The 28,000-nt window shown below is 34.3% G+C and overlaps 2 protein-coding genes across 5 annotated transcripts in view; one reads left to right on the top strand and one right to left on the bottom strand.

Moving 5' to 3' along the window:
• Positions 1-16,076, top strand: part of Kpna5 (karyopherin subunit alpha 5) — a 45,016-nt gene extending 28,940 nt beyond the window's left edge. Inside the window, exons 10-16 of one of the 4 annotated variants that reach the window (XR_007109489.1) lie at positions 1,970-2,048; positions 4,505-4,630; positions 5,312-5,439; positions 8,377-8,555; positions 10,499-11,719; positions 14,088-14,241; positions 14,861-16,076. Coding sequence is in view for 2 of the 4 variants with exons in the window: in XM_047558526.1 (XP_047414482.1) it covers positions 1,970-2,048; positions 4,505-4,630; positions 5,312-5,439; positions 8,377-8,555; positions 10,499-10,686 (700 nt within the window). In the remaining 2 variants the exon portion in view is untranslated. Of the gene's footprint in view, positions 1-1,969; positions 2,049-4,504; positions 4,631-5,311; positions 5,440-8,376; positions 8,556-10,498; positions 12,717-14,087 lie in introns of those variants that run through there. The other 3 variants (XR_007109488.1, XM_047558527.1, XM_047558526.1) reach the window with 3 other exon arrangements.
• Positions 12,721-21,650, bottom strand: Fam162b (family with sequence similarity 162 member B). Its single transcript, XM_047558529.1, has 4 exons — positions 21,415-21,650; positions 21,151-21,259; positions 18,085-18,193; positions 12,721-16,309 (listed from the first exon to the last, which is right to left on the bottom strand). Exons 1-4 carry the CDS (start codon positions 21,584-21,586, stop codon positions 16,211-16,213), a joined length of 489 nt encoding a protein of 162 aa, XP_047414485.1. The 5' UTR covers positions 21,587-21,650; the 3' UTR covers positions 12,721-16,210.
• Between the last annotated feature and the right edge of the window lie 6,350 nt (positions 21,651-28,000).

Below are 28,000 nucleotides of genomic sequence, written 5' to 3'. Positions count from 1 at the left end.
AGTCATTACTTTCAGGAAGAGTTAAAAAGTTACCAACCCTATACTTTATAAAGTACCAGTTGTCCTAAAAAATGATCCTTAACTTGTATCTTATATCCTAAATTATGGACTAATTATTTCATAAATGAATTTCTTTTGCTTTATCAGTTTTTTTTATGAATGAGCATGACTTAATTCAACAAGTACTTACAGAATGACTATTAACATGAGAAATTATTAATGAAATAAAAACATAATTCCTGCTTTTTGAAGAAACAGTAATCTAGTTTATTATTCATTATAGTAATTAATTATTATAAAAAGCCATGTAGTGAAAATCCTTTTATTAAAATAATGTTTCTCTTTGCTGGGCTGTTATAACTGCTTTCTTTAAAAAGAGTGGCTTTTCTATACAAAAAAGTTAAAACATTTTTTAAAGAAATAGCTTTTTTATCCTCCTACCATCTTGAAAAAAAATGTCATCTTTCTTCCTTTTGTCAGAAAACTAGTAGATAAGCTCAAACAGGTCAGGTGGCACAAAGATTAGAGGTCTGGTAAGGGGTTGAGGCCCCAGCATGAGGACGGCAGCAAGAGGAGAGTGAACAGGCAAATCCTGTGGGGAGATTAAGGCCCATGTTTGAAAATAGCATTCACCATACTGAAAAGGCAAGCAGGCTAAAGCAGGGCTTAGAGCCAACACATCATGAATTAGCAGCCTATCCGGGTCAGAAGACTGGCCATATATAGGAAAATTAGTATCAAAGAAGCTGGTTTCTTGTTATCAGAGAATGGAGATATAAAAATCAAATGGGAAAGCCTGAATAATCCTTATGATGGTAGGTTAGAACTGGAGCTCTCAATGTAAGTTCATGGCTTTCAAGATAAAAAGACATGATTTGTGTATGTAGTGGGTGTGTCCATTCTCTTAAAGGTCAGAGGAGGAATGACACCTATATTTACAACAGAACATAGTGAATGATCAGATCTTGGTTTTTCAGTAACATTCTCCATTCAAAGGAACCAGAATTCTTAGACAAATGATTAGTTTCAGAACTGGCACCAAGAAAAAAACCAAGGTGAACATAGAAAGTAGTTAGTGCTCAAAGAAAGGAGAAATTGGCTGGGGATATGGCTCAGTTGGTAGAGTGCTTGCCTCACAAGCACAAGGCCCTGGGTTCAATCCCCAGCACCGCAAAAAAAAAAAAAAAGAAAGGAGAAATTTCAGAAAGATACAGAAACCCACTTGAAGGGGGCTCCCACTGTCCAAAATGGGACAGTATGAACTTCAAAATAAATTAAAGTAATAATGTATTATGACTTACTGAATAAAATAGAAAACCCATGAGTCCACACTAACATAAGTAGATCAGTATATAGATAAGACATAGAGTTGGATGATAGTAGTAGAAAATCATTAGTAAAAATACTAATAGTTACTTGTTACTTTAGACATAAGCATCAGGAGAAAACTAGTGATAAAAGGTTAAAGAATGGGGTTTTACATAGTCTCCTTATGAAATACTAATTATGAAGGGGAAATAACAGTGGTAAAGTGGAGAAATCTGGCAGATACTGTTTAGTGACCAGAGTTTGGTTCCACTATATGGGACAAAATAGATACCATGCCACCCAATAGGTTATAATGAAAAGACTCTAGCATTTGTGGTGTCTAGCCAAAAATATATAACCCAGGTCTTAATCACGAGGAAACACTGGATAAAAACAACTGGCTTATCATCTTCAAAAATGTTAAAATCATGAAATCAAGGGAAGGCTGAGGAACATTCTGGATTGAAAGAGACTGGAGACACGGGACAACTGGGTCACATTAGATGTCATTATAAATATATTACTGGGAAAATCAATGAAGTATAATGAGATTTGTGGTATGTAGAGTGTAAGAAAATGGAAGGCTTTTGTACTTTTTTTTTTTTGCAACTTTCTGTAAATTTTAAGTTCTTAGTATGTAAGTTTCTATTTTTATTTTTAGGCACAATGATTATAAAGTTGTATCACCTGCATTAAGAGCAGTTGGTAATATTGTGACAGGTGATGATATTCAAACACAGGTGAGTTCAAACTTATGACAGACTGTTAATGTAAGGTATTGTAAGTTTATTGTGTTTCATATCACTTCATTACATATATATATATATATATATATAAGTGATACACTAGATAATTCTAGAACACTAATGAAAAAGCAACACAGGAAATTATTAGAACCCTGCATAAGTCTAAGCAAGGGCCATATTTGGAATAGAGTTTCAAATTATATTCAGATTATACACAATAAAACATTGTGAAAGAAAACAGAAGTGCCTCCAGACTGTATATGTCTTATTTGCTCGTAAAAATCAAGGATATTGAGTTCTTGACCCTACATCAATGATATTTAATGTGCTCACACTTCAGAAAGTGTCATAATGAAGTGATACTTGTTAATAGAGGTCCCAAGAGTTCTGCTGATAACAGACCCCAGATTCCAGGCAGAAGAGATCTTGAACTAGGATGTAGAATCTGGAACAAAGATCTGGATTGTCTTTATTCACCATGTATTCCCAGAGCTTAGTATACAACCATTGTATGGAAAATTGTAAAAGAATATTAGTTGAATGAATGAAGGAAAGAAAAAACATGATTACATTAAGACTCTAGGCAGCTACATATTAATCTGGAGTCTTAGCCTTCATGCTAAAGTGGACATCTTAGCCTCCTTAAACAAAGAACTCATTATTTTTACTTTTATTTAAAAGTATAATTTCTGAAAATATATATTTCTATGGTTCTAAATATATATATTAGCATAAACAGTGAGAAATCTTGCTAATTCTGTAACCACTCTTCCGGTTCCCATGCCCACCTCTTCACTTTAGCATTAATGTAATTGTACAAGCATCCATGGCAGTTTGCATTTTTTTTTTTTTTTTTTTTTTTTTGGCAGTGCTGGGGATTGAACCCAGGGCCTTATGCTTATGAGGCAAGCACTCTACCAACTGAGCTATATCCCAAGCCCCCAGTTTGCATATTCTTGATAACATGTTGTCAACTCAGATACCTATATAGGAAAGTATTATCTTAGACCTCTATCAATGCAAAGAAGTACATGATATTGGTTATGCTTTTGAGGGATTTATAATCTAACTATGGAGAAAATATATATTAAAACAAATTATCCAAAGTAGTAAATATGTGCTGTGAACTGATCAGTTAATAAATGCTATAAAAGTTTGAAAAAGAGATCAGTGTGCTAAGAATCTGTACAGTTTCCCTAAAGTGTTAGAACTAAAGCTAGTTCTTAAAAATAAAAGAGGTACTTATGAGATTAGAGGAGATCTATGTGATCCTAGGTATAGACCTCTGAGATATGTTTAAGATCATTAAACTTAACTAGAATGAAAGTTTTAGTGAACAGGTGATTGATTTTAAACAGAAGTGGGGTTGTAAATAGGAGGTCCTTTTATAGTAGATTGCAGACCAAAATTATGAGATCACAGGAAGGGTGGTAAGGACCAGAATTAGTAATTAACTGTGTATATGTGTGTGTGTGTCTTTTTGAGAATTGTAAAATATCAAATAAGGTGTGGGATCAAGGTTGACTCCAGATTTAGGTGGTTTTTCTTAAAGATAAAAACTTCCACTGTCTAACACATTAGATTCTCTTTTTTACCAGCTTACGGTAGGTTTTTTCTAATGTACAAAATACTTTTCAGTTTTACTCTTTTCAAGTCTACTTAGATACCACAAAAGTTATTAAATAGTTGATAATTCATTTAAAGTAGCTCTTTAAGTGAAAATGTCCATCTAACCATACACTGTATTTTTTAGGCAAAATTTCATATATTCTTCACCATATAAATTTAATGTAAATCATCAGGAATGATTTTGATATAGGAGCATAAATATTATCACCATGGAATAAAGAAATAAAGAGAATGTACTTATTTACAAAAGAAAAATGGAACAGTAAAAATTTTAATTAAATAGACATTCTATACAAGATTTCTTAATGGTTATAGAATTAAATGCTTTCAGACTGATAAATATTTTCTTCACTATTTTTAAAAACTAGAGGTTAGATCTCAATCTCTCAGTCACTAAATCTTTAAACAGTTATTTCAGTTGAACTCCGAAAATATTCCCCAAATTGTGACTTTAAAAAAAACATTGAGTTTGAATGAAAACTCCTCTACTTGGTTATATTTTAAAAACAACATTTTTGTTGGTAATGGTACAAGTAAACTTGCGTTAACTTGTAAACTAGCTTTAATTTATAAAGTTGAAGGGTGAGCTTCTGATTTGTATTTTTGGAGATTGAGAATATGGCACTTCACTACACTGGCATTAGACAAGGTGGGGCAACAGCAGGAAGGAAAAAGATAGCAAGTGCCTATGTTTTACTATGAGAGAAATTTCTGTTTTGATTTTTTTTTTTGGAGTGGTTTTTATACTTAAAAATAATCCATTAGATTTACTTGTAGATTATTTATTAAGAAACTTTGTTTCCATTTCTAACTTGTTTTAGGTAATTTTGAATTGTTCTGCATTACCCTGCCTCTTACACTTGTTGAGTAGTCCAAAGGAGTCAATTAGAAAAGAAGCCTGCTGGACTATTTCTAACATCACTGCTGGAAACAGAGCTCAGATTCAGGTAAATACTTTCTAGATCTGAGATTAGAACAGGAAGGTCTAAGATGCCAGTTTGGACAAAAGTCAGCATTTTATCAATAATACATTTTAGTGAGTTACTAAAAGGTTAAAAAAATTTCTGAAAAACAATTTAAAGAACTTGGACTTTCCTCCTTTAAAATGATCCTAACATTTATTTTTAATAATCTAGGGAGAAATTTGCAGTAGTATACATAAAAATGTGTAACATTTTGCCTGACACACAATGGTTAGTCTCTAAAACAGGGATTTTTTTTTTTTTTCAAGTTTTAAATAAGCTAGGCAGTCATCTGTCTTCCTCTTGTAGCTTTCAGTGGTTTATTAGGATTCTGTTTAAGCTCAAGTCAGTGATTACTTATCCATTTTCATCATTATATGCTTTATCATTGTTAAAATTTATATTCTTGGGGGGCTGGGGAGATGGCTCAGTCGGTAGAGTGCTTGCCTTGCAAGCATGAAGCCCTGGGTTTGATCCCTAGCACCGCCAAAAAAAAAAAATTTATATTCTGCTGATAGCTTCTCTATTCCTTTAAAAGCTCATTTCCTTTTAGAAGAAGAAAGGTACCTGAAAGTCTATTGACAGATGAGAAACAAACTTCTCTACTTGGTAATATTTTAAAAAATGTTTGTACTAATTATGCTATATAATTTTTTCTCTTCCCAGGCTGTTATAGATGCAAGTATTTTTCCTGTTTTGATTGAGATTCTTCAGAAAGCAGAGTTTCGCACCAGAAAAGAAGCAGCTTGGGCTATAACTAATGCAACATCAGGAGGCACCCCAGAGCAAATAAGGTATGATTCAGATATTTAAAAATTGCTTTTTAAGTATAAGTCAGAATTTGAAATAAACATTTCTATTTGTTGATGAAACCAATATCATTACTATGTCAGTTTGTTAAACATGAAATGGCAGCATTTGCTGTATCTTTCATTCACAGAGGGTTTTCTTTTCTTTTCTTTTTTTTTTTTTTTTTTTTTTTTGTACTAGGGATTGAATCCAAGGGTATTCTACCACTGAGGCACATTTCTAGTCCTTTATATTTTTTCTTTTGAGACAGGGTTTTGCTGAGTTACGGAGGGAGGACCTTGCTAAATTGCTGAGATACTTCTGCCTCAGCTTCCAAGCTGCTGCGTGCACTACCTTACTGGCACAATGGTTGTTTGTTTAATTTAACACCATATGGGCTAGAGATTAAGAATCTGAACAGGAACTATGTTAATTTGCAAAATACTTTGTCATGGGCATTAGAAAAAACATTAAAATCACAAAAATTTAATTGATTGCATAGAAATGACTAATAAATTTGAGTATCAGCTTAGAGTAAAAGAGAAATTCATATAAACATTTTAGTGATGTTCTCTTCTGCATTAGTTGTTAGCCTTGCCAATTGTAGTATCATACTTCTGTTTTATTTTTTATTTTGGGTATCAAGAATTCAATCCATGGGTGCTTAACCACTGAGTCACATCCACAGCCCTAATTTAAATTTTTAATTTTGAGAACAGGGTCTCGCTAAGTTGCTTATTGCTTAGGGCCTTGCTAAGCTGCTAAGAATGGATTTGAACTTGCCATCCTCCTGTCTCAGCTTCCTAAACCACTTGGATTACAAGTGTGTATCACTGTAGAACTGTTTTTCTACACTAGTTAAAATGCATGTTATTTTTTTTTTAATTTAGATCTTTTATTCTTTATTTTATTGACAGTATAAATAGTTGGTACAAAGGGCTTTTAAGTCAGCCTGATTTCAAGTTTTGCTCCTTCAGTAAATGTTATGTGACCTTTACAGTTATTTAACCTTTTTAATCTAGTTTCTTCATTTTCAAAATGAATTCAGTAACTGTACCTTAAGTGAGATTTATGCATTTAAAGTACTCAGCACAGTGCCTATTTATCAACTTCCCAACTAAAATTAGCTGCTACTATTATTTATAATCATAGTTTTTGTCAATATTGATTCCTTAATCTTTTTATCATGTACTTTCAATCTTTTGATCTCCTATAGCAAAGCTCCACTTTGTTCTTCTAATATAAACCTGCCTTCCTACAGAATCTTCTTTGAGGATTCCTTCATGAAATTCAAGATGTTTTAGATTTCTTACAAGTGGCTATTTATGGCATATTTTCTAATGAATATTTGCTTTGGATTTTTTTATTTATGAAACAAGAAGTTGGGCTGGGGAGATAGCTCAGTCAGTAGAGTGCTTGCCTTACAAGCACAAGGCCCTGGGTTCAATCCCTGGCACCGCAAAATCAAAACAAAACAAAACAAAAAAAAAAGAAGTCAATTTCAGTACTATTTTATAAAGCACAGAATTTTCAAACTACCTATTGTGAGATCATTGTCTTTCAGTGCCTTTATTATACTATTATGTTATTCTCTCAGATTCATACCTACATACAGTGATAACATGTCTCTGCTTTTTATATTTCGTTACACCTAATTGCTTTAATATTCAATAGTAATAAAGCAAGATCCTTCCTTTGTTCTATCTTATTTTTAAATATTAATGTTATTTTTATCTGCTTTGGTCTGATTGTTCATCTCCAAATAGTTATATATTATTTTCAATTTATTTTCATGATTATATCCATTCCTTAAACTTATTAGTATGGATTAAGTGCTCAAGGAGATCATTATTTCTCTAACCAATTTCACCATTTCATTAACTCTACATATGTGGGAAGAGAACTTCCAGATCTCAGATTAGGCTCAGCATTCATACATTCCACTAACACTTGTTGATTGCCTACTATTGCCAGTTGTTGTACTAGGCCATTTTTAACTAAAATACATTAGGTACTTTTATGTAATGTTATCTCTTTTAACTTCATAACTATGTGATAGACATTCATTAAACAAATACTTCTGATCAATTACAATACAGTGTTATGGCAAGTGAGTGCTCCAGTGAAGGTCTACACATTATTTTAAAGAGACAGGCACTTTTACTAAATACCTACTATTTTCACTACCTTCTAAGGTTGGTACTATTATTAGCCCCACTGAGGTACAGAGCAACTGCTAAGGGTTACACGGCTATTAAAGAATAGAATTGGGACTTGAACTCATGCAGTCTGGCTTCAGAGCCCGTCTTTAACTTTTGTGCTTAATATGAACTTTTTGCCAAGTAAACAAATCAGTTACTTCATTATAGAAAATGGAAAAACAGCTTACAACAACAAGGAAAGATCAAAATGTAGAAAGTGAGTGGAATATTTTGTGAATATTATTTATAAATATTATTTACAAGATGGTTTCCTGTATGCCTAGAGGTCTTTTATACTTCTGAAACATAGTATGTTTCAGAGCATTAGCCACGATTCATTTTGTGAGAAAAAATTTTTTTCCTCTCCATTTCTCTCTCACCAAATGAATCCTATGTGTATATATAGACTTGCCCTTTTAAAAAACAGGTTGAACATGATTCTTGGTGCTCATATGCCTTGCACAAAGAGATGTAAGTACCACTTTTCCTGAATGTAAACTTTGTAATTTGCAATACCATTTATTGCTAATTATATTAAACTAAAGACTAGGAGAATAAAGGTTTTTAGATTTGTATGTAGGTAAAAATTTAATTGTAATATTTGAGTTTGCACAGGAATACTTTTATTAATTGCTTAAATACCATTTCATTATGAAGAATATTTTTGTTATTATAATAAACAGTGTTTACTTAAATCTTATGACTCTTTCCCCCCATTTTTCTTTTTTAAATTACTCAAAGGTATTTGGTAGCCTTAGGCTGCATTAAACCACTTTGTGACCTTTTGACTGTTATGGACTCCAAAATAGTACAAGTGGCTTTAAATGGACTTGAAAATATTTTACGTCTTGGAGAACAAGAATCTAAGCAGAATGGAGTAGGCATTAATTCATATTGTGCTCTCATTGAAGAAGCATATGGTAAGCAGTTAGCTAAAAATTTACAACTGCAGTTAATTTTTAATTGTCTGTCATAGGCAGTTTTCCCCTCTAGTTGCATAAATGTTTTTTGTTGTAAGACCAGTACATTTTGAAAAATGTTTTTAAAATGTTACCTATAATTCTATTTTTCTAACAATTTATTTTCACTATTTACCTTTCTTTTTACATTGTCCTATACACAAATGCTTTAGATCAATATAATTACAGTGTGTAGTTTTATATTCTATTGTGAACATTTTAGAGAAAATTTCCATTTCTTCATAATTTTTATAATTATAATTGCCATATAATATATGAGCGAACATTGTGTGCAGTTTCAGTCATACACTTGCAGTTAACTGTTTCTAATTTGCGTACTTCTTTAAATATGCCAATATAAGCATTTTTCTGTGTATAAATTTGTTTCTTCTGTTGAATTAGTATCTTGGGATAAATTTTCAGGAGTGCATTTATGGAATCATAGGTAGTTTCTCTTTGATTTAAACTTTTGATATGTCTTCTTTTGCTTTCCAAAGGCCTATTCCTTGACAGTGCCACTGGCTCTTTGTGAATGAATCCCACAGCCTTAAGCTTGTTTTATTGATTTGCTGATTTAACAGATGCAAGATGGTTATCACCAAGTTGCTTTCGTGGGCATTTCTTGGCCTATTTCATATACAGTGGTCTTGTCCATGTGTTAATGTATTTCCTCCTGAAAATGGCATCTTTATTGCACTTTGTCTAGTTTACCAATTTGACTCTTCTGTAAAAATTTGAATTAATTGTATTTTATATTTGTTTATTTTGAAATGGCTTTTCTCCCAGTCTTTATATTTTTTTTTTACTTTAATAAAGCAAACTTTTGATTTTTTTTGAAGTGTACAAAATTATCACCCCTTTGGAGGTTTGTTAAAAATTAATTTTTTGTTGACCAGATATTTCTGATTGGATTCTTAAAATAGTTAACTTATTGGAATTTATTTTATAATAGCTGTGAATCTAAATTGATTTTTAAAAATTTTCAGTGTCACTCTTCTGTTTTTAATCAAGATAAGAATTGGAAGGAATATGTTCCCTTTTTGAATTTTCCACTTTAAAATAATGAACATGACCTTGTGACTCTGAGGTTTTTATTCTATTGTTTTTAACTTTTAAAATATTTGTACAATATTTTGTAAAGAAAAAACCTTGTGATTCATTGTAAATTCTTCAGTTTTCAGTTCAGTAGTGTGTCAATAGGCACCCAACAAATAGTTGCGGGTGATTAAGTAGGTAAATCCATGTTATATAAAGATTCCTAGCACATCTGAAACTCTTATTTCTTTTTGAATTGTTCTTTACCTGTGTCTTATGTCTGTATGAGCTGTGTGAATGAACAAAAATGTTTTTTAACTCTCTATTCAAATGTCTGCCAATGTCTCTGCCCCTAAGGTGATACCAAGGGAGTTGTTGAATATTTTTCTAAAGGTAAATAAATATATTAGGAGGGTCTTATGTGATAAAAAAAAAAAAAAATTTGTGTTAATATTTCCTTGCCCATATTAAGTCTCTTTATTGTATGCTGATTCAAGTTTTTATTTAGGATTCTTAAATAAAGCTGGGAATGTCACATTGCCTTTATGTCAAATTACATAATGTTGCTGGTGGAGACATTACACAAATATAAGCTTGTAACCACTGATTTTGATATTTCCTTACTGCAGTCATTATTTTGACCTTAAGTTATGAGTTTGGGCTATTCCATTATGATTGTATTTTTGTAGTATTAAAAGAATATGCAAAGTGGGCATAAGTGTTGGCTATCAATATGTGAAAAAAATTAAGTAAAAAATAGCAACCCTGTTGCCATTGGAGTTATATGTGCTATTGGTTTATTGTTTTGATATAAGTATATACTGAACTTCAAAAATGATTTGTTTTAATATATGTGTTTTATATAATAGGTCTAGATAAAATTGAATTTCTACAAAGCCATGAAAATCAAGAAATTTACCAAAAGGCTTTTGATCTGATTGAACATTATTTTGGTGTAGAAGAAGATGACCCCAGCATTGTACCTCAGGTGGATGAAAACCAACAACAGTTTGTATTTCAGCAGCAGGAAGCACCAATGGAAGGGTTTCAACTTTAATTTGTGGAGAAAAAAATTAATAGCCAAGAAGGGTAGCTTCAGATATTTCCTCTTTGTTGCCAGTGTCAGTAGGAGTGTTTCATGTTGTTTTTTTTTTTTACATAGAACAGAAAAGATTTTGACCCACTTTTAAAAGGAAAAATGAAACAAAAATGTCCATTCAGATGTAACCTTTTGTTATAAGTATTTTTTGTTGTTTCAGTGTTATTATGTATGTTTTTGTTATTTGAATTTCTGTATCTGTAAACAATTAAATATGTTATGCAGTTATTTAACTGAAGCTTGAAAAGGAGAACTTTGATGAAGTATTATGTAGTGATTCTGAATTTTTTCAAGTATTCTTGGAAACTGCACAATAGCAGTATAGCTGTTGATATTGCATTTTGGCAGTAAGTCTGACACATCCAATCTACTAAATCTACCTCTGTCTTGAAGCAAAAATAAAAACAAAAAAGCTTCAGAAGCATGGAATCATGTAAAAGCTAAATTAGAATGTGAAAATATTTATTACCTTAAGTTATTAATCACTGTGCTGTAGGTTATACTTTGCAAATATAAATTGCAACAGAAAAATTGTAAAATTTATTTATAAAACAAGAAATATTGTACTGATAATCAATTAAGATGTCACAATTTTGAAGAGAGCAGTTCTTCATGTTGTGCATATTAAAAAGATTACAGAACACTTAAATGTTTTTAACATATAAATGCTATTATACTAGTATCTTTTATATTTTAACCAAATGTGCTACCATTTTTGAAATAGTGTTTTATTATGTTTTCATTATTCATTTTAAAAAGCATCATGACAGTGATGCCATCATGAATCTAAAGTTGTGCTGCATACCTAAAATAATACTGTAATTATTTCTCTGACTTTTCAGAGCAGTAATTGAAGTTTTATTCTCTTTGTAATGATGAACTTAAGTACTTGAATGACAAAAGTATGCTGAAGAAATCACCTTATTATGTATTACATTATATTAAGTGCATTTAATGTTTGGACAGTAAGTGATGATATTAAGGAAAATTGGTAAGGATTCTTTAATATGGTTGGAATCTATATTAGAATTTTTGTTTTGATAATAGTCATACTGCTGGTTATTATAAATCATGTATTACATTTGTATCAGATTGGTCAAAATAATGTGTTTGTTTGCTAAATTAACAGCAAAAACCTCTTTAGACTCTGAAAATTTAAAAGAAAGGTTTCACTAGAAAAATTACATATATATTTATTTACTTATATATATGTGTGCGTCTGTTACTCTCACAGTACAGTGCATGGAAGAATTTTTTAAGCAGTTGTGGTACTGTTGAACTATCTTTTAATTTATAGTTATATGCAGTCTATTTAGATTTCCAATTATATGCCTAGTATACTTATTTAAAACATAATTTGCAACTCTTTTAAGATGGGAACTAAAGCAATTTTGATAAGATTCATAGTCTATTCTATAAAGAAAGATTACATTTATGATAGCATTTATAATGTTTCTGCTGGAAATCAGAGGCATGTTACAAGAGGAAGGTGTATATAGGAGTACTTTTAAGTAGTAAAATACTTTGTAAATTATATATCATGAAACTAAGCTTTTGGCAAAGACACTTAAAACCTACAGCTATAAAATCCAGGTTTAAATGGTGTCCATAATGCTAACTTCATCTGCCAATCCATTTTTATAATGTTAAGTAGATTGTATCTGTGCCATTTTTATTATGGTGGATGTTATATAATTGCATATAAAGTTTCTTTTGCTTTATGCATATTCAAAAACAGGGTAGTTATATTAAAGATTGCCAAATTGATGGTGAATTTATCAAATACTGTTATGTTGTGCCAATGGTTCAAAGCATCAGGTGACAGGGTATTCTGCTCTTTCTAATCAAATGAACTTGATAATGCAGCATAATTTATAAACTAACCAGCTGTGCCTGCTTTTGAGGACCCCATAGTCACTATAGTAAATCTCTGAGCCAAATCTTCCAAAATGACTTTTTTCCTTATAGAAGGAAAAATAATATATGTGTGTGTGTGTGCACATGCAGGCACACATTGAATGACTTGTCAAGGGAGACTTAAAATGTTTTTCTAATAAAGCAAATGTATCTCTAGGTATAGAATATGACATATATTAAGTTAAGCATTTAAATATAAAACTTCTATTTAATTTCTTGGATATGTTACTTGGCTAGTAATTTGTTTATATTCAAATGAAAAGGGTACTTAACTAGATTTAGGCCTGGTGAGGAATTTATTGGATCAAGACAGAGAAATACTTTGTTTTTAAAATTTGTTAAAAATATTACCACTCTTAAAAACATATACTGTCTTAAAATAAAAAATAAAAAGGGCTGGGGATGTAACTCAGTGGTAAAGCACTCCTGGGTTAAGTCCAAAAGAAAAATATGTGGAAAAAATGGGACTACTCTTTTCAATTGTACCATTTAAAATGCTCCAAAATGTATTCTCATTAATATTCACTGTCCTTTATGAAAAAAAAATATTTTTGATTGGCTTTTGTAAGATATATTACATTTACATCCCAGAGAAACTGTGCCAAATAAAGTTAAATGAAATAAAAATGTGCATAAAAGGGAATATATACAGCATTTATACATTTGTCAAGAAAATACTTTTTTGAAAGAGTTCATTTCATTTAATTAAATTTGAATTAAATATGGTATTTTATTTTGTCTGAATTTAAATTTCTACTAGTTAATCTATGCAATTACTCTTATTTGTTTTGTAAGTATTTGACTCATTGACTTGTTTTATTCTGAAAGGTAATTCTAACTTTTAGTGTCCTTAATTTTAATGTCATTTGTTCAATTATTGGTAGTACCAGAACAAGAAAGAAAAAAAAAAGTAATAAAATCTGCTGGCACAGAAATAAATATATGATTTAGTAACTGTAAAACCTATCTGCAGTTAAAGGTTCATTTACTGGGTAAAAGAATTTATTGCCTTTCTCTTTATATTTTTTCTTTTCTTAAGAAGGAGCATTATAGAAAAAAAGTAAATATGAAAAAGCATTAGTGGATTTTTTGTTGGTGTTCTAAATTCAGCAATCTGTTGGTTGCTTAATTGTGAAACTGTGAAATCTAAGTATTGCTAACTTTTTTATTTATTTTAGTTCATAGTATTGTTTTACGAAATGCAGACATGTTAGGAGCCAGTATAATAGGGCTCTCAAGGGATAGTGTATCTTTAAATTTTGATTGGGGGTCAGGTGAGGAGGAGGATATTCTTACCTAAATAAATAAACCAATATATGAGCAGTATGCGACATTAAGAAATGTTACAACACTATATTAAAAATAATAAAATGCTATTTTACAATTGCATTTATGTAAATGTGTCTCATTAATTTGTTCTCATGATTATTTATTCCTAACAGGGAGCAAAACCAGATGCCATTGTTGGTTAACATTCCATCTACTTTATAAAACCACCAAAGAAGATAAAGTGGAATCATAAAAACATACTTGATTAATCCAAAATTAGGCAGAAGAGGAGGAAAAAGGAGACAAAAAAATTCGAATAGCAAGATGGTAGATCTAAACTCAATTACATCAATAATCACAGTGATTTTTAATGATTTAAAGATTCCAGTTAAAGAGCAGAGATTGTCAGAATAAAATATTAATACCCAAATGATAGATTTGTTTTCAGTTTTTTAAGAAACTTCCATACTATTCGTAATGACTCTGCTAAGTTACATTCTATTAATTAAAGTATAAGATTTCTCTCTTCTCCACATCCTTAACAGCATTTGTAACTTTTTTGTCTTTTTGATAATAGCCATTATAACTGGTGTGAAATAGTATCTCATTGTGGTTTTGATTTGCATTTCTGTTGGCTAATGATAATGAGCCTGCTTCTGGTTATATGTCCATGAGAAGTGAAATCAATATACCAAAGAGATTCCTTCTCTCCCATGTTTTGCAGCACAATTCATAATTAAGATACAGAATCAACCCAGTTGTTTTCTTGAGCTTTTTCATGAGATACAATTAAGTTACTTGGGAAATACTGGATCTTTATAGGCTTGCTTTCAAACTTTGTGAGGCAGACACAGGACAGCCTTTATTTTACTCCCGAAGCAGTTTCATTCTGAATACTGTGATACTCCATGAATTACCGGTAATATGTTTCCCCTTGTCCTTTCAGGTGGTTATTTTGATGGTCTCAGGGTGGTCACGTGATCAACTAAGCTGAACACTCACAGACCCACTGCATATCAGCCTGTATAACTCTGTCCCCTGGGGACAGCATTCTGTGAACTCTGCTTGTCCTGGCCTTCCAACTCTGTCCCCAACTCAGTCTTCCAAGCTCATCCTGGCTTTCCCTTCTGTGTCCTGCAGTCTTGATATCCCCTTATAAGTAAAATGGCACCACAATAGGACTCCTTTATTTCACTCACTGCTCACTACCTGATGTCTGTTGTTAGTTTCATATTTTTGTCTCATGTTTTAGTTGTTTCAGGCTAGAGGTAAATAATAGTCCTTATTATCCCATTTTGGCCAGAAGCACACAATAGAATAGCAATGCATAATGTTCTTTAGAAAAGAAGAATATGGACTTTAATGAAATGTATCAAATGTGAACTTTAATCCCTTTTATCATTTCTAATATTATCTTTTTTTAATCTTAATGATTTGCCAAATTTTGTTACATTGTTCTTCTGTAACCTTTTACTTATTTCATTAGTTTCTGCCCTTAATTTTATAATTATCAATCTTCTAGTCCGTTTGGAGTTTTTCTAGTTATTTTTTTTTCTTTTAGGATATTTAAGACATTTGTTCTAAATCTTTTCTAAGAAAAGCACCTTGTGAGGATAAAAATTTACATTTATGATTTTAAAATGTAATGCCAAATTAAGAATATACAGGGATGAGATATATAATTTAAAAAGTTAAATTAGTGTTATTCAAACAAGTTTGAAGACGACTGCCATTTTGATTTTAAAGAACCCTTAATGGTTTAGTTTAAGCTAATTTTAATGACACGCACAAATTGATCATTTTAGCATTCTCCAGTAACCAAAAACTGGACCAAGCATCCAGGTAATTTGGCATATTCATACAGTGGAATATTATAAAGCCGTTAAAAGGAATGAATTATGTTAAGAATCCACACATGTGCATACTTAATGACTTCATGTATATAAAGTTCAAAAACAGGCAAAACCAGTGTATGGTGATGAAAATCAGAACTGATGGTTATCTTTAGGGAGTGATAACTTGAGAAAGAGCAGAAAGGCTTCAGAGGTACTATTGATATTCTACTTTTTGACTTGGGCAGTGATTATATAAGTATGTTCTCTGAGACTCTCTTCAAACTATATATAGTTTTTTGTGCACTATTTTTTTAATAAAAGTTTGCTAAAAATATGAATAAACAAGACTGTGTTTCTTACTACAAAAATAAAACCATGGCATATTTTTAAAATGTTCTATTTTACCTATCTTTTATTGTTTCTGGTAGTGATGGTATTCAAGGGAACACCCTGTAAGAATGTCATTTAGCTTTCTCCTGTGCAGCCAATGCAGCTTCTTCACGCCACTTTGCTTTCTTTGCCAAGTTCCAACTTGTTAAGGATTCATGCCGTTCTGCAGCCTGCACAAAAACCAAAACAAAGCATTGTGACTCTCTGGAAGAACTTGTGTTTTAGTTAGACATACAGAAGAGACTTTAAAAAAAGAAAAAGAGAAAAATAACTTAGAATATCTGTCACAAATAGTATTTAGGAAAAATGTTTCTTTGGTACCGAAAAAAAAAAACAAAAAAACTTGTTAACAGGAGAGCTGATGTCAGAAATCTTTCCCCATCCTCTCAGTACGTACAGACAGGTTTGCTGGATAAAATATAACAAAAACATTTTCAAATAGTTAAGCTCCAAATCAATAAAGGGAAATCCTCAGGTACCAGTAAGGAAAGAAGGAAATGGTTTTAATCAGGAGGCACTGGGTGGAAAATACTGACCTTGACAACTGTGGGCTGGAAGTTTAATCCAGGATTTGAATCCTGGGCATAGAGCTGAGCTACTTATAGAAAGCTGAAGAAATCAGGAAGAGGGAAGAAATGACTAAACAACTCTCGTTATCCCAGGAACTGGCAGAAAAATAAGCATTTATGTGGAGGGGGGAAGTAATATTTGTCTTTTTAATGACACAAGATTCAATGTTCTAATGATGTAAAGATTTGTAGAAACTAGAAAATCATCAGGCTATAATTTATGAGGAATGGGTTAAAAATGAGATTGTTGAACTTTTTTTTAGTGTTCAGTCCAGAGTGTTTTTTAATGTTTCCCATTTGATACGAAAAAAAAAAAAAAGACTAGGTTATTTTCCAAGCTAATAGGGATGAATGGAAAGTTACATCATGGTATGTTCATGGGCCCTCGTTCCTGCATGAAGTATGTGGGCTCAGATTCACTTGAGAACCTGAAAACGTAAAGACAGAATCGCAGGATTGGGCAGATTGGCTAAATGTACCTAAATGTACATTTAAGGAGATGTAAGACAGTCATAGGATTGGGCAGAATGGTGATTGGTTAAATGTACCCAGATTTAGAGAGCCTACTAAGCTATTCTGTGTGATGTGGCTACAGGACTGAAATGCAGTGTGCATAACTGATGGAGACATCTGTCTCCTGGGTGCAGTTTCAGGTGCAGAGGGACCATGGTAAGTTAGAGTCCAGAGAGAACTAGATGGAGGCTGGCAGAGATAGAGAAGTTAAGACTGGAGAAGAGAGACTCAGCAGTGTTACACATTTCCCAATATTTGGGGGACTGCTCTTAGTCACAAAAAGTGACCCATAGATGGAAGGATTTGGGAAGGCAGAGAACAAAATTTGAAAGTTGTCAGCTCCTAACTTCTCTCCAGCGGTATTAAACGGAAACCGTACATTGAAGGTGGCAAGTAGGCACTCACAAACAGGATGCAATCTAGATGACCTTGGCAATCACTTCCAACTTGTATAGTTCTCTTTCATAATTTTGTACGATAGCTAATTGAGTTAATGATGTAAGGAACCATCTAATCTGCATAACTTTTACACAACAAAGTTCTTGTGCAGATTTTCAACTAGGTTATAAAAAGTCCTGGTTTTGTTTCTGCTTATTTTTTGTAAGTGGACCCAAATTTCTATGCATAAATTTGTTTCCAGTATGATAAATACAAGTGGGTGGCACCAGATTTCAAAAGACAAATTTGTTATTACAGTAATGAATGGCCATAATCCTGGAATTACAAGGTCCATAACATTCCTTAAAATTTAAGTCTTTTTTTCTCTTTCTATAGAGCAGGGGGTTGAACCAGGGCCTCATGTTTGCCTAGCATCCCAGCCACATCCCAGCCCACGACAGGTCTGACTTTAAGCAGGTACTCACCCTTTTGGCTGATGCTATCACTGCAAAACAGGCAATAATTGTGAGTCCTATCATTATGTAACAAGCTTTCACTCGGGCTTTGTTTCTTGCAGCATCTATCATTTCAGGCCTAAACCAAGAAGTGATTTTTGTTAATTATGTTAATACAGTCTCCTGATGGTCATGATAAATAACTATTTGTTAAACAGATATTCCAAAAATATCCCTGAATGCAAAACAGACATGAAAATTTTCAAATGCTTGTTCATTAGTATTACCAATTTTAAATTAGCAGCAATTTATTCAGATCTTAGAATAATGTTAACCAGTATGAGACCACAACATAGTATATTTAGTTTCTAATTGCAAGAATATAACTACTAGAGATTATGGTCAAACTATGGTTTTTATTCACCAAAGGAATTAGAGTTAAAACCTGAGTATGTCTATGATTCATATTCACTTAGCCTATGTGTTAGGTAGGCCTTGAGTTTTCATTTTGAATGGGTTATTCTTTAAAACTCTCTTTCAACACTTCACTTTTTTTTCCCACTAGTTTTTAACTCTCTCTCTCTCTTTCTTTGGTACTAGGATTGAACCTAGGGATGATTAACTACTGAGCCACATTCCCAGTTCTTTATATTTTATTTACAGACAGGATCTTGCTAAATTGCTTAGTACTTCGACAAATTGCTGAGGCTGACTTTGAACTTGTGATCCTCCTGCCTCAGCCTCCCACACCACTGGGATTACAGGTGTGCGCCACTGTGCCTGGCTCCAATCTCATCTTACCCCCTCATATCCTATTCCCAAAAGATACTATTATACCTTTTGTAGGAATGACTATTAGAGAAAGGGTGTTTCCTTCATGGTTTTTGCAGGAGTTTAAAAGAAGTGACCCAAATCACAATAATTTGTTAAAGAAAAAGACAAAAATCTTCATTTTTTTGTAATTCTGAAATTTGATGTACTCATTAAAGCACTGGACTGTCTTATTAATAAAGTTGTCCAGGATTTTAGCAATACTATTTTAAAAGTAATGTTACAAGAGGAATCATGGATACAGAACTTTTCTATTGAAATTAACTATAAACTTTGTAATTTGCAATAATACGAAGTGGCAGTTTATAAATATGCATAATTAAAGTATTTGATTCTTGAGAATATATTCAATAACATTCTTTTCTACCTAATGTCAAATTTAAAGTGTAGTTATATTAAAAATTCTCCAGGAAGACAAGTTAACAATTTCTCTTAAAAATAAAAAATTAATTTTTCCACTAATTGAAAGATCACAGAAAGCAATATCAAGCCTACTTTCCATAGATTTTTTAAACAGAATAAATTTTAAGATGTTAGTTGTGAACAGTTTCAATTAGTGTCTATGGAGACATTATTAGATTTTATTTCCTGCTACCTTTTGCTCCAGATGGAACTCAAAAGATCTTATCTTTTTGACCTATCCATCTGGCTTTGATCTATTATACCAAATTAGTTTAACAGCAAAAATTTTAAAAATAATATGGTTATTATGAAGTAGAATTAGTGTAGGGTACAAAAATTATAGGTCACTTAATTATATGTCCACTAAGAGAATAAAAAAGGGAAAGTTGTTTACATTTCAGAACTAACAGCTCAGCAGGAATAGCCCTCCTAAATAGCAATGCTTTAAAATTTTGTTAAAAACTACAAAGCTTTATTTGCATATTGTTCATTGTTAAATGCTCCCGACCATAGTATGTCTTGATTATAATCCTTAGGAAATTAAATCATTTTGGTAAAATGGGTCTCTTCCCACATTAAGCTATGTTAATGCTGTATTAAGCATAGGATCTCTTGATAAGCATTAATTTACAATGTGCTGGTTTTTTACATTCAGCCTGCATATCTCAAGGAAAACAAGATTTGTTTTCTAATATTAGAAAATGCCTCTATTGTTGAAAAAATGCAGAAATAGATTCCAAAAGTCATGTTATTTCAAATTTCATGTTCATTTCTTATTAAATAATTCTGAATCCAAAAAGGAATAAAAAATGCTTCAGAATTCACTGTTGAGAATATATTTTCCACCACATGTTTTTTTCTCCCCCATTTATTTGAGATGCTTTGGGTAACTGGTAAATTAATAAGCAACAAAACTTAAGGCAATGTGTGAAGAACAAGACGCAGGCCCTGTTTCCATCATCTATGTATTCCAATAGGTATTCATTGTAAAGTAAAATGCAATAAATAGAAACACTTCTAATCCTTTTCAGCATTGTGGTTTCAGTCTTCCTATCTTTTAATGATCATTTTTAAAACTAGCAGATTGATTATATTCTTAGTTTCCTTCTCTTGTAATTACTCACTTGTAAAAGTCCTTTGAGGTGTTTTTTTGGGGGGGATGGGGGAGGGTGTTGGCATAAACCGAAACGATATAATAAACGGTTTTTTAGAAGTTACATTTAGTTATCGTTTAAATCATTTTTTTTTAGAGGTTACATTATCGTGGCTGGGAAGTTGGAAGTTTGAGTTTTCTTTTAGCCACCCTTCAGTTCATCAATAGGCTTTGGACTATGAGGATACTCCTGCGTGTCCCAACTCCAGTAAACCTGGTATTCAGAGGGCTGCAGAATAACGTCCGCCACAGGCAGTCTCCCTCCCCAGAGGGGAAGGCTGGCTGGATGAGGGTTCTTCCCAGAGACCCTCTAGCAGTCCCCCTGAGCCATGATCAAGGGACTTTTTACTTGTGTAGATTTAGCGGAGACACCTCAAGCCTAGGGCCCTTCTCCCTCTCTGGCGCCCGCGCAGCCACCAGAGTGCAGGCGAGGACCGTGCCTTGTGTTTGGCTTAAATGCTCCGGGAGCTCTGGGAACTCTCTGGGGACGAGTGTCTGTACTATGGTAGAAATGCCCAGTGAATTTCCGAAATCTGCAACTTCTGCAACCTCCCTATAAACATTGCTGCCCACTGTCGGTCCAAAGAATTTGCCTTTTGACCGCACGGCGGGTGCGGGGTGGGCAGTGTAGTCGTTTTCTTATGGTGGCGGGTGTGTGGGAAAATTGGCCCTGCGCCTTGACCCCAGGGTGTGCACCCCGCCACACTTACGGAACCCGAGGCGGGATCTCCTCTATCGATTTGAAACGACCGGTCCACACCAGGATTTTCTTGTCGAATTGTGTAGGCTTGTGCTGGGCGAGGACCCTGTGAACCTTTCCTGCAACGAAAGCGACAAAGATGGACCGGGGGAATGAGCGACCCAAGGCACAGAGGATAAGCCTGCTCAAGCCTCGACCCTCTGCCCGGGGCCCCTCGCTCGCCCTCTCCTGGTCCCCTTACCCCCAGGTCATTCGCTCCCTAGCACAGGCTCACCGTGACTTTGGGAATCAGGACCGCAGCGGTTCTCACCACTGGAGTAGCGAGGGAGACCACAGAGCCGGAGAGCGGATACAGGCAGCTGAGAGGCTGCTCGAGGCGCCCCCGGAGCGCAGGGAACCACGCAGCCCAAGCCCAGGCGCAGGAGGCTCCCGACGGCGATGCGCATGTTGAGTGCTTTTCCCGCGTCGGCAGTCGCTCCCGCACCCACTGGTTCACCAGATCAATCTCCCTTCAGCGCGTCCCTCCCCAGCCCACCCTGCCCCACCAGACCCCACCCGGACCTGGGGAACTCAGGGGGCGCAGCTGGGACCGCCGACGTGCGCACACTCCGCTCGCTGTCCCCGCCCCGCGGGTGACCCAGGACCAGGTCTCCTGGGGAACGGATTCCCCAGGGAGCGGCTTGATTCTGTTTGAAAACTGCAAAGCGTGCAGGCTCACAACCTCCTGAGACAGCCTGTGCTGTTCATTTTAAATGTGTGTCTTTGCATCGAGATTTGTGCTTCTATCAGGCTTTTGGTCTTTGGCTCCACCGTTTATGATCAAGAGCTAAAATCTAAACCCTGTCCTCAAGGAAAAGACAACAGTACTTCAATGCAGGAAAGTTCAAATATTTACCAAGGAAGGGTAAGGGCACTCTCCAAACTTCAGCTTTCCCCGTGGGGAAGGAAGCTGTTTGAAGTTAGGGCGTCCCACCCCAACCTCTACACTTTTTCTCTTTTCTGGGCAAAACTATCACAGTTCCTACAACTGTTTTTCTCTATCTTTTCATTTTTTGGTAAACCCATAAACCCTCCAAACCCCCTTCCAAATGTGCCTTTCATCTGTCACTTTCCACCATCTCCCTTCTGCTTAAACTGAGGAGAATTACTATACTTTTGCACTAAATGGGAACAGGGACTCACACTCAAGGCTGGAGAGAGGGGATGTAGATAGCCCTACACTTTGAAGAAATATTTATTGTATTCCACAAACAACAGACCCCACCAAGTGAAAGTGTTCCTCAGCATCTCCTTCTTCTCCTTTATTGCCCCTGAGTTTCCTTCCACACTTAGATGTTGCTTTGTGCTTGTCAGTGGATTTCCAGATATTTTCTTCCTAAATAGATTCAGGTTCTTGAGGGTAAGAACTTCTCTGTAACTCTGAGCTGAATGCCTTTCATTTATCTGTGTTTATTTTAAAAGGATTGATTATTGACTCTGTAAAGAAATATGCATCTAGAGGACTGATTGTAGAAAAAACTTCAACTTTGCCTTCACGCCTAGATTTAAATCTCAGATTTGCTGCTTAGGAGTTACAAAATCATAGGCAAATTATTTAAGTTATAAATCTTGATCTCCTTAGTAAAATCAGAATTCCTACCTGTCATTCATTCATGCAATGACTATCCCAAATCTACAATGTGCCTGCTACTCAGAGCTGGGGCTAGAGCAATGACAACATCAGGTGGGGACTAGTGGATGAACAAAAATGAAGCATGATGGGGAAAAAAAGTGAGCAGGGGTGGGGTGAGAGATAGAGTGGATGCTATTTACAAAGAATGGATAGGAATGCTGCTCTAAATGTGCCTGGCACATAATAATTTTTCAAAATACATAGTTTCTTTCCTTTACATACTTGTACTTGTCCCAGAACACAAGGGCATTTTAATCCCCTGACCTGAAGAAAGTGTTATTGTATTCCCAGAATATATCTGAAAAATTGACACATAGTAGATATTTAACAGTATTTGTTAAATAATGAAGAGATAAATGCAAGTCTCAGGAAACTGACTCCATTCACACTTTAAGCAAAGGCTGAAATACTTGACAATCTATGTCCCTTCCAACTTTGTATCCCCAGTGACTATCATGTTGCCTAGCACACAGCAGTCTTCAAATAAATATTTATGGAACTGAACTGAATTCCTATTTGAGAAATTATGTTGCCATAGATGATATCTGATTGTTCCACCATTATGCTAACTTTTATTCAAATATGGGTTTTTTTGTTTTTACATCACTGAGAGTATCCATAGAGTTAGAGAAAACTGTCTTTGAGAAACAACTAGTTATTAATAGTTCACCAAGAAGTATTAAATTAGCTAAATAAGTTTGCTTCTGTGGAGACAACCAGATGTCATGTAGATACATCCAAGCATCTCTAGTATCAGAGACCTACAGGGCTAGTGAGTAAGACCTCAAGTCATGAGAAAGAGAACTATTTGCATTCTATTTTCTATCCCTAATGGGATTAAAATAACATTTTGGCAGTGCTCTACATAAAATAAATTACTTACAGCTGCATAAGAGATGTTTTCTTTAGTGCTACAATTAGAACAAGTTAAAAAGAACTTGAATCAACTTCTAATAGAAGAAAGAGCTAATTGTATTCTTTTTTTTTTTTCTAACAGGGCAACACATTTGTTTGTTAAATAAGTATTTATATTCTGGACAATGTTGCAGACTGTGAGGTTGGAGCAGATAATCAAAAGAAATTCTCTGCGCCTCCAGGAGCTTCTAATTAATTCAGTTTGCTCATACTGTTTTATTATTTTTCAATCCAAAGCTTCAAGCAATTTTTTTGAATATACCATTTTTAGTATTTTTCCTTCAAGACCTGCTTTTTGGTATGATTTACAGTTGTAGTTCCTTCAGCTAATGTAGTTTCTTAAGATACACTCTCCTAACTAGGAATAGATTCGGTGTGGGTAGTTTTTACTTTTTAAATTATTATTCAAAAGCTGTGTGATCTGTACTGGGCAAAGGTGGGGAATGCAGAGTGAGCTACCCAGCTGCCCCTGAGGCACTGTCAGTCTGGCTGGAATAATATTTCCTCATCAGCAAATGTTCTACTGCCAAGGGAGGGTTTGGAAGGAACCTTAAATAATTTGTTTTCCCACTTTCTACTGGTCTTTTCATTGGAGAAAGTTCTAGAGTGACAGTTTATCTGCAGAGACAGCTCACAGTGATCTCCAGGGCTTTGGACAATCTTGTCAATCTTGTCAAATAGATAACTCAAGTTCAGGCCTGATGACCCACCGGGCACCAAGCATGTACTAACAACAGAGGGAGAAAGAAAGAAAGGAGGAGAGGAAGGATGGAAGGAATAAGGAAGAGAGAAAGATGGGTGAGGAGGAAAGACGAGAGAGAAAGAAATAAAGAAACAAAAAAGAAAAAGAGGGAGTATTTTGAAATTATCCTGACATTTAGAACCTTAAAAATCTTAAAAACCTTTAAAACCTAAAAAAAAAAAAAGGTCAAGAGAATATCTTGAAGGTCCTTACACTTACATCCTAAATATACGTTAACATACAAGTTGCAGAAGATCATAGCATTGCAGTACCTGAGGATGCCAGAGGTCTTAATTTGACCAGAGGTGATGATAACATCAAAATCTGGTGTGATTATGACTTTTTGAAAAATCTAAATCTATCCAGGTAAAACATTCCAGTGGTTCAACACCATACTTAGGATAAAATTGGAGCTCTTTATTAAGGTCTATATGACCTCTCCAAGTTCAACTCTGACCACTCTCTCCATTTTCTATCTTTTCCAATCACACTAGGCTCTGTTGAGTTTCAAACAGGACTAACTAGCTTTCATCCCAGGGCGTTTGCTCTTGCATCATGTGTTTGCCTCCTTGTCAATTTCTAGGTCTCAGCACAACTGTCCCTACCTCATAGAGATCTTTCCTCTTCATCCTAACAAGTGTAGCCCTCTGCCCCTCTCATTTCCAAAGAGCTTAGAGTTGTTCTCTATTACATGACCTTGTTTCTGCATGGGAGTTGTTGCCATTCTCTGCATGGTCTGTCTGCTACCAATTCTATCTCCATGACTAGCATCCTTAGGGCATCACTCACTATATGGTCAGAATACAGCATAGTGCCTAGCACATCTGGAGGTTCTGGAGATATGCATTGGATAAAGGAATGCATGCATGAATGATACTACTACCGCCTGATCTTATTCCATAAGATTCTCAAAAGAGAAGCATGCTCTGATTTGCCTTCATTCCCCATTTTGTCTTTTCATATTCATGCCTCAGCCCTCTGACCACTCAAAATGAGATCTCAGAAGCTATCAATGATTTCCTACTTCAGTTCTTGATGTTACTTCTCTTGGTTCCTGTTTTTGCTATAGTAGTTTGGTTCTGGTTTTGTTTTAGGTTCTAGGTATTGTCTTTTGTTATCTCTCAAACCTCCTATTATAATGATCTCCAATGTATTTTTCTTATCTCTGACTGATTTCTTTCTCAACCTTTCTCTGTATAGCCTCCAGAGGAAGCTTTCTAAAATATGGATGTAATCATATAAGCTTTTATGGTATCAACCTCTTCTCTATTGCTTCCCCAACCCTGTACCCACATCCTTGTTCACATACTACAAAAACAACTCTGAAAAAGAAAATCATAATGAGGCAGAGAGGACCCTTTTCAAATCTTCAGCTCTGATATTTTGCATTGTCTGATTCACAGACAATGATTCACATCCCTACACAAACAAAATGGCAATAACCACAAGCCAGGTGGGTTACATTCAATTACTCTATGGTACTGATAGTGTAATAATACCTGAGTTGGTTGAGTTGCTTGTTGTCCCATTGCTCTAAACTTTAGTCTTGGGCTGGGAATGTAACTCACTGGCAGAGAAATTGTCTAGTATGTTTGAGGCCCTGGGTTCAATCCCTGGCATGGAGGAGGAGGAGGAGGAGGAGGAGGAGGAGGAGGAGGAGGAGGAGGAGGAGGAGGAGGAGGAGGAGGAGGAGGAAGAGGAGGAGGAGAAGTCCAAATATTAGTCTGCCAAATACATTCAGAAGAAAGCAGATTGGATTATCTACTTCTGCAGATAAGAACTGTTCAAAGTCTTTTACATTTTCTATAAATAAAAGCTTTTATTGTTCTAGACATAGAAAATCTGAAATACATACACATTTATGACATACAGTATATGCAAAGTCCTCAGATAGTAAAGAGGCATTCGTCCATCTTCAATGTCCATATTCTTCACATTCTTCAGTCAAATGGTTGTGTTTGTAGTCTGGTTTGATGATTATGAAGACTTTTTACATGTCAGATTGTATGCAATTGTTTAATCACTATGATGAAGCAGTTTCTATTCCCAGTGATTGATTTTCAGACCCAAAGCTCTTCATAACAATCTTGCATGACCAAGTTAGCATTTTATGTTTCCAGTTTCCCATCTGAAGTATAATAATAACGAGGCATAACTGATTTGAAGGGCAGAGACTAAGAGTTTTTATTTCTTTTTTTGTCTTTACATGTTGCCCATTACACCACTATCTACAAACAGAAACCTTATCATTACTTATGATCACAATAATGAAGATTTATAACAAAATTTGTTAAAGATAATTGACAGAGCACTGGTTGCACAAATCATCTAATTATGGCTGCTCTCAAATAAGAGGTCTGGGTTGAGTTAAAGGATCAAAATCTAGGGAAGTTTTTCAGGGTTGAAACTGGATAACCTAAAGTACAGAATGTTATGGAAGTTAAAAATAAGTTATTTCATTTTGTCTATTTATTTTCTGTTTCATTCACTTGAAAAGTATTCAGTAAGCAACTATATACAGAGGCCCAGGAAAACTAGATCTCCAAGAACTATTCATATTCTCTATCCAAAAGTTAAACCTTAAAACTCTAGAAAACATCTGTCTCCTTAATTGTTATTGGAAAGTCCATGTTTACTTTGATTAAATGCTAACTCTAGAAAGAAGAGAATGAGATGTTTAAATTCAATAGCAAGGTTGAGATAACCTAGATACACACACAAAAATAGGGATGGAGACTTATGCATATCCATATTAAATAGTCTTTACTTCTGTTATGACTGTTACATTCTGAATTTGAAGTGCTTCCTAGCTTCCGCTGGCACTCATCTATAATGCTCAAAGCTGGTTTATAAAAGGCTGGGCTGTTCTAAAAGACCAATAAAGAAGTGCTTGGAGCACTTGCTAGTTGTATAAGTGTTTCATTTAAAAATTGAATTATAAAGTCACTTTAATATGTGTTATCATAATTGCATTGATAAGTTTAGTTACATATAAGTGAAAAATATCCTGCCTCATATAGTAATTGACTGCAATTAAGCACAAGATGAATCTTTATTACAGTGTATAAAAGGCACAAAACAATACACAAAGAAGAATAATATGAAACGTTAAATCAAGAACAAAGGCAGATCATGTAATAAAATATGTAAAAGAAAAATGTGAAAGTCAGTAGAAGATTCCTAAATACATGCTTATGGCTAAGTACTATCTCCTGTGTAGTGAAAGCACCCAGAAACCACTCTGGACGTGGGAACTCACATGAGAAACTTTATTAGCAGACAAACAAAGTGTCTGCTCTTAAGGGTGAAAGCGAGAAAGAGCCAGAGAGTGAGAGAGTGAATGAGTGAAAGTGAGAGAGAAAAAGAGAGCAAATAGCAGGGAAGTCACCCTTAAATAGTGAAAATCCATGGGTCAACTGGATCAATAACTAACAAAAAAGTTAACAGCCTAAATTAAAAAATGGTGTGCTGGGAGGGGGTAGAATCAGGGGAGAAATGGCTGCAGCCTTGCTCCTTACATGTAGGATTTGG

Source organism: Sciurus carolinensis, chromosome 7 (genome assembly GCF_902686445.1).
Source record: "Sciurus carolinensis chromosome 7, mSciCar1.2, whole genome shotgun sequence".
NCBI classification, from domain to species: Eukaryota; Metazoa; Chordata; class Mammalia; order Rodentia; family Sciuridae; genus Sciurus; species Sciurus carolinensis.
Note: the sequence above shows the minus strand (reverse complement) of the source record. Positions and strands in the feature narration are given on the sequence as shown.